This window comes from Scyliorhinus torazame, chromosome 5 (assembly GCF_047496885.1).
Source record: "Scyliorhinus torazame isolate Kashiwa2021f chromosome 5, sScyTor2.1, whole genome shotgun sequence".
In the NCBI taxonomy this organism is placed as follows: Eukaryota; Metazoa; Chordata; class Chondrichthyes; order Carcharhiniformes; family Scyliorhinidae; genus Scyliorhinus; species Scyliorhinus torazame.
In genome coordinates, this window is record NC_092711.1 from 262180521 (window position 1) to 262193383 (window position 12863).

The window sequence follows — 12863 nt, forward strand, 5'->3', positions numbered from 1 at the left end:
TATTCATGATAATTTTAATGCAGACAGAACCTAGAGTATTAACCTGTTGCAGCTCTGAAATGTTGGGAAGCCATGATGCGAATGATTTTTTTCAGTGTCTGTCCGAGACAATAGTCAGTCGTGGCTGCTGCTGATTTTGTATGGTAGAAAAGAATAGATTAGTTAGGGCACAATAAGACGTCTTACAACACCAGGTTAAAGACCAAAAGGTTTATTTGGAATCACTAGCTTTCGGAGCGTAGCTCCTTCATCAGATGAGTGAAGAGGTAGGTTACACCGTCTGGACCGGTAAAGACTTAATTACCTGCAAAGGCTCATTCAAAGTATCATCTTGCATCATTGGCTTTGTCTTTATATGCTGTGTTTGTGCAACCTACCTCTTTGTTATATTTTTAAGTGATTGATGGGGTGCTGTTGAATAGTACCATGGATTATTATAACTCACCACATCCATGATTTCATGCGCAAATCTCCTTGTCTAACTCATAACATTCTGAGAAGCTCTGATGAGCGCAGATGCTTCTGAGAAGATGACCTAACATTTACCAGGGTCACACACTTCTTAGCAGTATCCTTTCTGTGGATTGCCACCTTGCCGTGATGTGGAGACTTGAGCTTTCTGTTGATCCCGAGAGTGATGCTGTCAGTATTGTAAACTCCTGGGAGGGTCACCCATGATGATGAGGTCAGAAAGGAGGAACCAGACAAAGCACAATCCAAAACAAGTCCTCGACAGCGGATCCGGCAAAAGATACTTGTGTGATATCAATGGCTGCGATGGCGGATGAAGGCTGCAGTAGTATGAGATCTGTCAAGTCTTCGAGGTTCCCTTGCTTGAGGGAAGAGGAAAGTGGTTCTATCTTCTGGAATGGAAAAACCAAGGATCAGCCCAGGATGCATGGAATTGGATTTGCCATTAATAATAACTCCATAACTGACTCTCTGAGCTCCTTGTTGACATCAATAAATGCCTCATGATTCTCGTCTACAACTTGCCAAGAACCAGCAAACAACGGTCGTGAGTATCTATGCCCCAACCCTTGGATGCCGATGATGAGTCCAAAGAAGGCTCCTGCTCCATCCTGGTCACCATACTCTCCAACATCCCCCAGGGGGACTTCAATGCCAGGGGTCGAAAGGACCCCCAACTCTGGAAAGGAATCATCGGACAGGAAGGAGTTGGGAACAGAAATACCATGGGGTTCTCCTGCTCACCAAATGCGTGGAACACCAGCTTGTCTTACCAACATGTTTTTAAAAATAAATTTAGAGTACCCAATTATTTCTTTCCAATTAAGGGGCAATTTAGCGTGGCCAATCCACCTGCCCTGCACATCTTTGGGTTGCGGGGGTGAAACCCACGCATACACGGGGAGAATGTGCAAACACCATACAGACCGTGACCCAGGGCCGGGATTCGAACCCGGGTCCTCAGCGCCGTAGGCAGCAATGCTAACCATTGCGCCACCGTGCTGCCCCCACCAACATGTTCTGCCAAAAAGACAAGTTCAAGACGCGCTGGAGACATCCACGATCTCAGCACTGGCAGTGATCGACTGTGTCATTGTTTGATCCCAAGACCAAATGGATGTCCTCATCATGAAAACCACAACCAGTGCAGATGCCTACTGGACAGACCAGTGGCTCATGCGCTCCTCTGTGTCCATCAAATTTCACCAGAAGCAGTGAAAGATGAAGAAACAACTCAGAAAAAAGATCAACATTGAGCGGCTTCAAGAGACGAGTAAGCATGCAAGTGAACTTCAAACAATGTCTTCACCAAAATTGCTAAAGCTTTCATTCTAATGGAGTGGAGAAAAACTGGAAAGAGCTGAAGGCAGCTATCATCTCAAGCTGTGAAGAAACCATTGGCTACAAGACCAGGAAACACCAAGACTAGTTTGATGAGAACGACCAAGACCTCATTGACAAGACGAGGAAAGCTTTCCGCTTCCGCAAAGCAACATCACCAACAAAGCAAAGAGGAGAGCTCATCAATTAGCCGAGGCGGAGTTACAAAGAAGAACTAAGGAAATCCAGAACCAATGGTGGACCGAGAAAATGAAGGAACCGAAACTCCTCACCGACAAGCAGGATACACAGGGCTGTTTCAGTGCCACCAAGGCAATATATGGACCCAACGCCCTAGGCCACAAACCGGTGTGGAATAAGGAAGGAACTCTTTTGAGAGACAGAAAACATCAGCCTTTGATGGAGATAACACTTCACCGTGTTCCTAAACTGTTATACAACCATAGTTGAGGTAGCGTTCGTGGAAATCCCCCAACTCTCCATCAAAGATGAGCTTGGACTCCCACCAAGCGCGGATGAAGTAGAAGCCACAATTAAACACATGAAGAATGGAAAAGCCGCACGAGTGGATGGGATTCCAACGCAGATTTTCAAATTTGGAGAAGAGATCACCCATCATCTCCATCAGCTACTTCTGAAAATCTGGGACTGAGAATAAATCCCTGCCAACCTCAGGGATGCCATCATTCCCACCATCTTCAAGAAAGGAGACAAAGTTGATTGTTGAAATTACCGAGGAATCTCCCTACTCTCCCATCGCTGGGAATCCTCGCTAGCCGCCTTCTCCAAGTGTCTGAATCTTTTCAGAAAACCAGTGTGGCATCTGACCAAATCGTGAGACAATGAAAATCATTTTCACTGCTCGACAACTTCAAGAGAAATGCCAGGAGCAACATCAACCACTCTACACAATCTTCATCGATCTGACCAAGGCTTTTGACTCAATCAATTGGAATGCACTATGGAAACCCTGTCAAAGACCGGCTGTCCAGAGAAATTCATGAGCATCCTCCAACGACAAGATGTCAATGACAGTTCTCACCGACGGAAATATGATAGAAACCTTCAAGGTCAAGATAGTAGTCATGCAGGAATGTGTTATCACCCCTACTCTTTTCTCCAAAGGCCATCTTTCACCATGTCAAGAACAGGTTTCCCAGTAGAGTGGACCCCGTCTACAGGATGGACAGAAAACATTTTAACCTCAACCAGTTGAAATCCAAGAAGAAAACAACATAGACGTCACTCGTGAAAATTCTGTTTGCAGATAACTTCGCCATCTCCACTCTCTCGGAAACGAATCTCCAAGCCATGCTTGATGCCTTCGCGGATAGCTAGCCGAAGAATCAGTGTCAATCACATGAAGACTCAAATTCTTGACCTACCCATCCCATGGCAAGATGCAGTTTCTCCCTCCATCATGATCAATGGAGAAACCCTTCCAAACCTGGAACATTTCTCCTACTTGGGGAGCCACCTCTCATTAAGGGCTGACCAACTCGGAGATCCAACATCGTGTCCAATCCGCAAATGCTGTCTTATACCCAAGGATGAGAGTCTTTGATAACCGCTACATCCCTGCTAATACTAAGAACCTCATACAAGGCAGGCATCAGATCATGGCTGATCTCTTCATGGCCACAAAGCCACCTCCCTACCTGTTCCACATATCCCTTTAACCCGTTTTTAAAATCGGAAATATATCTATCTCCCTCTTGACACCATTTAATGATTCAGACTCCACCGCACTATGGGGCAGTGAGTTCAACGAATTCACTACCCTCTGCGAGAAGTAGCGCTCCTCGTCTCAGTTTTAAATCTACCGCCTCTCAACCTATATCTGTGACCTCTTGTATATGCTCTTGTATATTTCGGACCCACTGGAGGGGATGGGAGAGGTCATGCAGATTCTGAGGGACTTCGGTAACGTTTCGGGGTACAAATTAAACAACGGGAAAAGTGAGATGTTCATGATCCAAGCGAAAGGGCAGGAGAAGAGACTGGGAGAGCTTGCTTAAGATGGTAGATAAGAGCGTTCGGTACCTAGGCATACAGGTGGCTTGAAACTGGGATGCCCTGCATAAGCTTAACTTATCCCTGCTGGTAGAGCAGATGGAGGGGGACTTTAAAAGGTGGGACATGCTCCCGCTTTCTCTAGCGGGGAGGGTGCAGAACGTTAAGTGACGGTCCTTCCCAGAATTTTGTTTGTCTTCCGGTGCCAGTGCCTTCCCATCTTCATCCCTAAGACCTTTTTTAAGCGGGTGAACTAGATCATTTTGGGATTTGTATGGGCAAATAAGACCCCGCGAGTAAAGAAACTGTTTCTAGAGCGCAGTCGGCGGGAGGTGGGGGGGGGGGGTTGCTGGCGCTGCCAAATTTTTGCAGCTACTACTGGGCGGCTAATATAGCCATGATTAGGAAATGGGTATGGGGGAGGGGTCGACGTGGGAGCGGTTAGAGGCGGCGTCATGCGAAGGCACCAGCTTAGGGGCACTCGTAACAGCACCTCTGCCGTTCTCGCCGGCGCGCTACTCAAGTCCGGTGGTGGCGGCGGCACTAAGGATCTGGGGTCAGTGGAGAAGGCACAGGAAGGTGGAAGGAGCCTCAGTGTGGACCCCGATACGCAACAATCACAGATTTGTTCCGGGCAAGATAGACGGAGGGTTTCAAAGCAGACAAAGGGCAGGTATTAAAAGGATGGGGGACCTGTTCATAGACGGGACTTTTCCCAGCTTGAAGGTGCTGGAGGAGAAATTTAATCTGCCCCCTGGAAATGCCTTCAGATACCTTCAGGTATGCGCCTTTCTAAAAAAAACAGGTGGTGGCATTTCCGTTGCTACCCCCACGTAGGACACAGGATAGGGTGGTCTCTGGCACCTGGGTAGGGGAGGGGAAGGTGTCGGACATCTACCAAGAACTACAGGAGGCGGAGGAAGCCCCAGTGGTGGAACTGAAGGGCAAGTGGGAGGAGGAGCTAGGCGGGAAGCTGGATGTGGGCCTGTGGGCTGATGCCCTAAGCAGGGTTAATTCCTCCTTATCATGTGCCAGGCTTAGCTTAATTCAGTTTAAGGTGGTCCATCGGGCACACATGACGGCACAAGAATGAGCAAGTTCTTTGGGGTTGAGGATAGATGTGCGGGAAGCCCAGCGAACCATGTCCATATGTTCTGGGCATGTCCGGCTCTCAAAGGATTCTGGCAAGGATTTGCTAAGGCAATGTCCAAGATCCTAAACAAGTGGTGACGAGTCCAGAGATAGCGATCTTTGGTGTGTCAGACGATCCGGGAGTTCAGGAAGCGAAAGAGGCCGAGGTTTTGGCCTTGGCCTCCCTGGTAGCCCGGAGACGGATCCTTTTAATGTGGAGAGACACAAAACCCCCGAGTGTGGAGACCTGGGTTGGTGACATGGCTGGGTTTCTCAGTCTTGAGAAAATAAAGTTTGCCTTGAGGGTCCATGATGGGGTTCTCTTGGAGGTGGCAGCCGTTCCTCGACTTTCTAGGACAGCATTAAAATGTCAGCAGCAGCAGCAATCTGGGAGCGGTGGGGAAGGTGGGGAAGTGTTTACTTACTGCATATTCATTTTTAAAAAAAATAATGTTAACGTTCAGCTTGTTTTGTTAAATGTTGTTAATGGTTATGTAAAAATTTTGTTTCGATTAAAAACCTGAATAAAAATAATTGAAAAAAAAAGGGGGAAATGCAATATGAAAGTAAGCTAGCAGGGAACATAGAAACTGACTGTAAAAGTTTCTACAGGGATGTAAAGAGAAAAAGATTGATTAAAAACAAATGTAGCTCCCTTACAGTCAGAAACGGGAGAATTCATAACGGAGAACAAAGAAATGGCTGAGGAACTAAATTCGTACTTTGCTTCTGTCTTCACATAGAAAGACAGGAATAACTTACCGGAAGTTCAGAGAAACACAAGTTTTAGTGAGAAGCTTAAGGAAATTTGTATTAGTGGGAAATTATTGGGATTGAAGGAGGATAAATATCCAGGGCCTGATAATCTTCATCCCAGAGTCCTTAAGAAAGTGGCCCTAGAAATAGTCGATCCATTGGTGGTCATTTTGCAAACTTCTTCGAACTCTGGAATGGTTCCTACAGATTGGAGGGTAGCTAATATAACCCCGCTATTTAAAAAGGGAGGTAGAAAGCAGGGAACTATAGACCACTGAGCCTAACATCTCATGGTAGGGATGTTGCTGTAGTCCATTATCAAGGATTTCATAGCACAGCATTTAGAAAGCAGTGGTATAATCAGACTAAGTCAGCATGGATTTACAAAAGGGAAATCATGTTTGACAATCGACTTGAATTCTTTGAAGTTGTAGCAGTAGAATTGATCAGGGAGAATCGGTGGATGTAGTTTATTTAAACTTTCAGAAGACTTTTGACACGGTTTCACAAAGCAGATCACAATGTAAAGTTAAAACGCATGGGATGTGGGGTAGTGTCTTGAGATGGATGGAAAGGTGGTTAGCAGACAGGAAGCAAAAGGTTGGAGTAAATGGTTCTTTTTCCGATTGGCAGGCAGTGACTAGTGGGGTATCGCAGGATCTGTTCTATGATCCCATCGGTTCACATTATATATTAATGATTTGGATGAGGGAACTAAATTTATTATCTCCAAATTTGCAGATGGTCAAAGTTGGGTGGGAGGGTGAGCTGTGAGGAGGATGTAGAGATGCTTCAATGGGATTTGGTCAGGCTGATTGAATGGGCACATGCATGGCAGATGCAGTATAATGTCGATAAATGTAAGGTTATCCGCTTCGATAGCAAAAATAGGAAGGCAGATTATTATTTGAATGGGTGTAAATTGAAAGTAGTGGATACTCAGCAAGACCTTGGTGTCCTCGTGAGTCAGTCATGCAGGTACAGCAAGCAGTAAAGAAGGCAAATGGTATGTTGGCCTTCATAGCGAGAGAATTTAAGTATAGGAATAGGGATGTTTTACTGTAATTGTAGAGGGCATTGATGAGGTCACACCTGGAGTATTGTGTCCTTCTCTGAGGAAGGATGCTCTTGCTATGGAGGGAGTGCAGCAAAGGTTTACCAGGCTGATTCTTGGGATGGTGGGACTGTCATATGAGGAGAGACTGTTAAGATCATATTCATTGGAGTTTAGAATCTAGAGTGAGAGGGGATCTTATAGAAACTCATGAAATTCTAACAGAATTGGACAGAGTAGATTCAGAAAGAATGTTCCCTATGGTAGGGAGTCCAGAACTAAGGGTCATAGTTTGAGGATAAGGACTTTTAAGGACTGAGGTGAGGTGAAATGTCTTTACCTAGACAGTGGTGAATCTGAAATACACCACCATGGAAATGTTGAGGCCAAAATGTTGTGTTTAATTTCAAGGAGTTAGATGTAACTGCTGGAGTGAAAGAGATTAAGGGATATGGGGGAAAGGCAGAATCAGGATATTGAACTTGATGATTTGCCATGATCATAATGAATGGCGGAGCAGACCCGAAGGGCCGAATGGCCTCCTTTTATTTTCTATGCATGTTTCTATCCTTTTTAAACATTGCTCCCTAGTTCTGGATTTTCCCACAAGAGAAAACACCCTTTCCACATTCACCCCGTCAAGACCCCCAATATTTTGTGTTTCAATTGCCTCTTGCTCTTCTAAACTCCAGCAGAAAGAAGCGTAGCCTGTCCAACCTTTCCTCATACGACAACCCTCCCATTCTAGCTATTAGCCTAATAAACCTTCTCTGAACTGCTTCTAATGCATTTACATTCTTAAGTAAGGAGATCAGTACTGTACACAGTACTCCAGATGTGGTCTCACCAAAGGCCTGTATATTTGAAGCATAACCTGTCTACTTTTGCATTCAATAAATTATAACATTCTATTAGCTGTCCTAATTACTTGCTGTACCTGTATTCTAATCTTTTGCAATTCATGCACGAGGACATGCATCTGGAGTTCTCCAATTTCTTACCACTTAAAGAATATGCTTTTTTATTCTTCCTGCCAAAATGAACAATTTCACATTTTCCCACATTATACTCCCATTTGTCATTGTTGCCGATTCACTTTATCTATATCCCTTATAGTCTCCTTATGTCCTCTTCACAACTTACCTCTTTTGTATCATTGGCAAATTTAGCAACCATTCCTCCGTTCCCTTCATCCAAATCATTGATATAAATTGTAAAAGCGTTGAGTCGCAGCACATCTCTCGCAGCATACCTGTTTACATCTCGCCAACCGAAAAGAAACCCATTCATACCAACTAGATAATCTGCTATGCCAATACGTTACCTGCTACACCATGAGCTTTTATTTGCCACAATAAGTTTTGATGTGGCACCTTATCAAATGCCGTCTGGAAATCTAAGTACAGTACATCCACCCGTTCCCCCTTCTCTACAGCACATGTTCATTCTTCAAAGAACTCCACTAAATTGGTTAAATATGATTTTCTTCTCACAAAACCATGTTGACTCTGCCTGATTATCTTTAATTTATCCAAGTGTCCTGGCTATAAAGTCTTCAATAATAGCTTCTTGTATTTTCCTGTGACAGATGTTAGACTAACTGGCCTGAGATTTTCTGCTTTCTGTCTCCTTCATTCTTTGAATAAAGGAGTTACATTCATTATTTTCCAATCCAATGGAACCGTCGCCAAATCTAGGGGATATTGGAAAATTAAATCAACGCATCAATTATCTCACTGTGCACTTTTTTAACATCCTCGTTGAATTCCATCAGGACATTGGGACTTCCAGTCCGCAGCTCCAACAAGTTTCTCAGCACCACTCCCCTGGTGATTGTTATTTTCTTGAGTTTCTCCCTCCCTTCCATTTCCTGATTTACAGCTATTTCTGTGATGTTACTTGTATCCTCTATAGCGAAGGCTGATGCAAAATTCCTGTTCAATTCATCTGGCATATCCTTATTTTCCATTAGTAGTTCATTATACCCACTTTTTATAGGATTATCACTCCTAGAAGCTATCATAGAATTTACAGTGCAGAAGGAGGCCATTTGGCTCATCGGGTCTGCACCGGCCCTTGGAAAGAGCACCTTACTTATGCCCACGCCTCTACCCTATCCCTGTAACCCTGCAACCCAGCCTAATCTTTGGACACTAAGGGGCAATTTAGCATAGCCAATCCACCTATCTTGCACATCTTTGGGTTGTGGGAGAATACCGGAGCACCTGGAGGAAACCCACGCAGACACGGTGACAAAGTGCAAACTCCACACAGTCACCCGAGGCCGGAATTGAACCTGGGACCCTTGAGCTGTGAGGCAGCAGTGCTAACCACTATGCCACACCCAATAAGAAACAACATCAAAGGGCTCATCCGAGATTTGAACCAGTGACCTCTCACAAATTCGCGAGCACAACCGCGAAGCGAGAATCTTGTCCCGAGACCAACGAACCGGTCACTTTTAATTTTTAAAAACTTATAGAAACTCTTACTATCTGTTTTTAAATTTCTTGATAGCTTTCTCTCATACTCTAATTTTTACCTCCTTCCTGATCTTTTAGTCATTCTCTGTTGTTTTTGAGATTCTGTCCACCATTCTGACCTGCCACCCATTCTTGTGTTTTTATATGTAACCACGGATGGGTATGTTTTTCCCTTGGAATTTTTCTTTTTTGTTGGAATGTCTTTATTCTCTGTATTCTGAAATATTGCTTTAAATGTCTGCCACTACATCTCTGTGGACCTATTCCTTAATCTAATTTGTCAGTTCACTTTTGCTAGCTCTGCTTTCATGACCAGCTCCAGCAAAAGAAAGCCCAACTGATTCCTGCTTCTAACCTTAATTGGTGTAGACAAATTGCCACCGCCAATATTCGAAGGCCATGATAACAGTGACTACACTTCAGAAAAGATACTGAATGGATTTTGGGTCCTGAGGTTGTGAAAGGCACTATTTCATTGCAGGTTCGAGTTGGCTCAGGAGTGATACCCTCACAGTCGAATAACTTGTTGTAATTTACTATTTAAATCACTAGATGAGAAATTGGGCACTGGGGTACAATAGCTTAAGGCTTCTGGCAACACTTTAAACATTAGCAATGGAGAGAATTGGAGGAAAAAATCTATTCCATCCAGTTAAACGTTGGCATTAGGCTTCTAACTACAGTTCTGATGTTGTCAAACTTGGCCTGAAAATGTCCCTAAAATTATCTGTAGTACATGGATTGATTGAATACAGAGGAAATGGTTCTTGAAAGACAAACCTGTAAAAGGTTTTACAGGCACAAGCATTTTTGATAAATTTGGGAATCGATTAGAACAGATCAGAGATTGCCTGGATTCTTACAAATCATAATTATTATCAGCAGCTCAATATAGAACATAGAACATAGAACAATACAGCGCAGTACAGGCCCTTCGGCCCACGATGTTGCACCGAAACAAAAGCCATCTAACCTACACTATGCCATTATCATCCATATGTTTATCCAATAAACTTTTAAATGCCCTCAATGTTGGCGAGTTCACTACTGTAGCAGGTAGGGCATTCCACGGCCTCACTACTCTTTGCGTAAAGAACCTACCTCTGACCTCTGTCCTATATCTATTACCCCTCAGTTTAAAGTTATGTCCCCTCGTGCCAGCCATATCCATCCGCGGGAGAAGGCTCTCACTGTCCACCCTATCCAACCCCCTGATCATTTTGTATGCCTCTATTAAGTCTCCTCTTAACCTTCTTCTCTCCAACGAAAACAACCTCAAGTCCATCAGTCTTTCCTCATAAGATTTTCCCTCCATACCAGGCAACATCCTGGTAAATCTCCTCTGCACCCGCTCCAAAGCCTCCACGTCCTTCCTATAATGCGGTGACCAGAACTGTACGCAATACTCCAAATGCGGCCGTACCAGAGTTCTGTACAGCTGCAACATGACCTCCCGACTCCGGAACTCAATCCCTCTACCAATAAAGGCCAACACTCCATAGGCCTTCTTCACAACCCTATCAACCTGGGTGGCAACTTTCAGGGATCTATGTACATGGACACCTAGATCCCTCTGCTCATCCACACTTTCAAGAACTTTACCATTAGCCAAATATTCCGCATTCCTGTTATTCCTTCCAAAGTGAATCACCTCACACTTCTCTACATTAAACTCCATTTGCCACCTCTCAGCCCAGCTCTGCAGCTTATCTATATCCCTCTGTAATCTGCTACATCCTTCCACACTATCGACAACACCACCAACTTTAGTATCGTCTGCAAATTTACTCACCCACCCTTCTGCGCCTTCCTCTAGGTCATTGATAAAAATGACAAACAGCAACGGCCCCAGAACAGATCCTTGTGGTACTCCACTTGTGACTGTACTCCATTCTGAACATATCCCATCAACCACCAACCTCTGTCTTCTTTCAGCTAGCCAATTTCTGATCCACATCTCTAAATCACCCTCAATCCCCAGCCTCCGTATTTTTTGCAATAGCCTACCGTGGGGAACCTTATCAAACGCTTTGCTGAAATCCATATACACCACATCAACTGCTCTACCCTCGTCTACCTGTTCAGTCACCTTCTCAAAGAACTCGATAAGGTTTGTGAGGCATGACCTACCCTTCACAAAGCCATGCTGACTATCCCTGATCATATTATTCCTATCTAGATGATTATAAATCTTGTCTCTTATAATCCCCTCCAAGACTTTACCCACTACAGACATGAGGCTCACTGGTCTATAGTTGCCGGGGTTGTCTCTGCTCCCCTTTTTGAACGAAGGGACCACATTTGCTGTCCTCCAGTCCTCTGGCACTATTCCTGTAGCCAATGATGACATAAAAATCAAAGCCAAAGGTCCAGCAATCTCTTCCCTGGCCTCCCAGAGAATCCTAGGATAAATCCCATCAGGTCCCAGGGACTTATCTATTTTCAGCCTGTCCAGAATTGCCAACACCTCTTCCCTACGTACCTCAATGTCATCTATTCTATTAGCCTGGGGCTCAGCATTCTCCTCCACAACATTATCTTTTTCCTGAGTGAATACTGACGAAAAATATTCATTTAGTATCTCGCCTATCTCTTCAGACCACACACAATTTCCCATCCCTGTCCTTGACTGGTCCTACTCTTTCCCTAGTCATTCGCTTATTCCTGACATACCTATAGAAAGCTTTTGGGTTTTCCTTGATCCTTCCTGCCAAATACTTCTCATGTCCCCTCCTTGCTCGTCTTAGCTCTCTCTTTAGATCCTTCCTCGCTACCTTGTAACTATCCATCGCCCCAACCGAAACTTCACACTTCATCTTCACATAGGCCTCCTTCTTCCTCTTAAGAGATTCCACTTCCTTGGTAAACCAATAGTTGACTGAATCTCAGGTGGATGTAAACAATCTTGTTACACTATTTTAAAGAGAAGCAATGGTGTTCTCCCAGTGTCTTGCAAGCATTCGTCCTTTAGCAACCATTACTCCAATAGTTTAATTGGTAATTTGTCTCTGAGCTGTTTGGGAACCTTGTTAAGTGAAAATTGATTGCCTTGTATCCCTGACATGCAACATTGTCTGCACTTCAAACATATTTCATTGGTTGTGAAGTACTTTGGGACATCCTGAAGGGGTCCATATAAGTGCAAGCTTGTTATTTCTGAATTGCAGAAGTAGCATGTAAAAGCATACGTTTATTTTGCACTTCAACTTTATAGTTGATTTAAGAACTGTATTTATCTTTGAATAATTGTGGTAATAGCTTTCCGTTTTGTACAAAGTCAGGGATCAGCAGTGAACAGCATAATGTGTTCAGTTTCACTATGTGATATTATTTTGCATTGTTTAATCAGATTGGCATTGAAGTGTACTGTTAGGTGAACACTTATAGCTGCTGTGCTTTATTCCAGAAATTCCTGATGAGAAAGAGGAGATGACATCTAACTCGCCTTCCAAAGAGAACAAAAAAGAATCATCAGCTCGTAAGAGTCGCATCCTGTTGGGAAAAACCGGTGTCATCAAGGATGAGCCACAGCAGGTCAGTACGATGGAGAGGTCATTAGGATTGAGGTCATGGTTTCTTTACAAATGAGAGTCAATTGAATGATTTCTGTTGAT

General features: G+C 44.0%; 1 protein-coding gene across 4 annotated transcripts in view; it reads left to right on the forward strand.

Moving 5' to 3' along the window:
- The window catches only part of taf1 (TAF1 RNA polymerase II, TATA box binding protein (TBP)-associated factor), a 222772-nt gene that overhangs the window by 41983 nt on the left and 167926 nt on the right, over nt 1-12863 (forward strand). For all 4 annotated transcript variants that reach the window (XM_072505461.1, XM_072505464.1, XM_072505462.1 and 1 more), the window contains one exon: nt 12656-12783. In XM_072505461.1, the coding sequence (XP_072361562.1) occupies nt 12656-12783 (128 nt within the window). The remainder of the gene's footprint in view (nt 1-12655; nt 12784-12863) is intronic.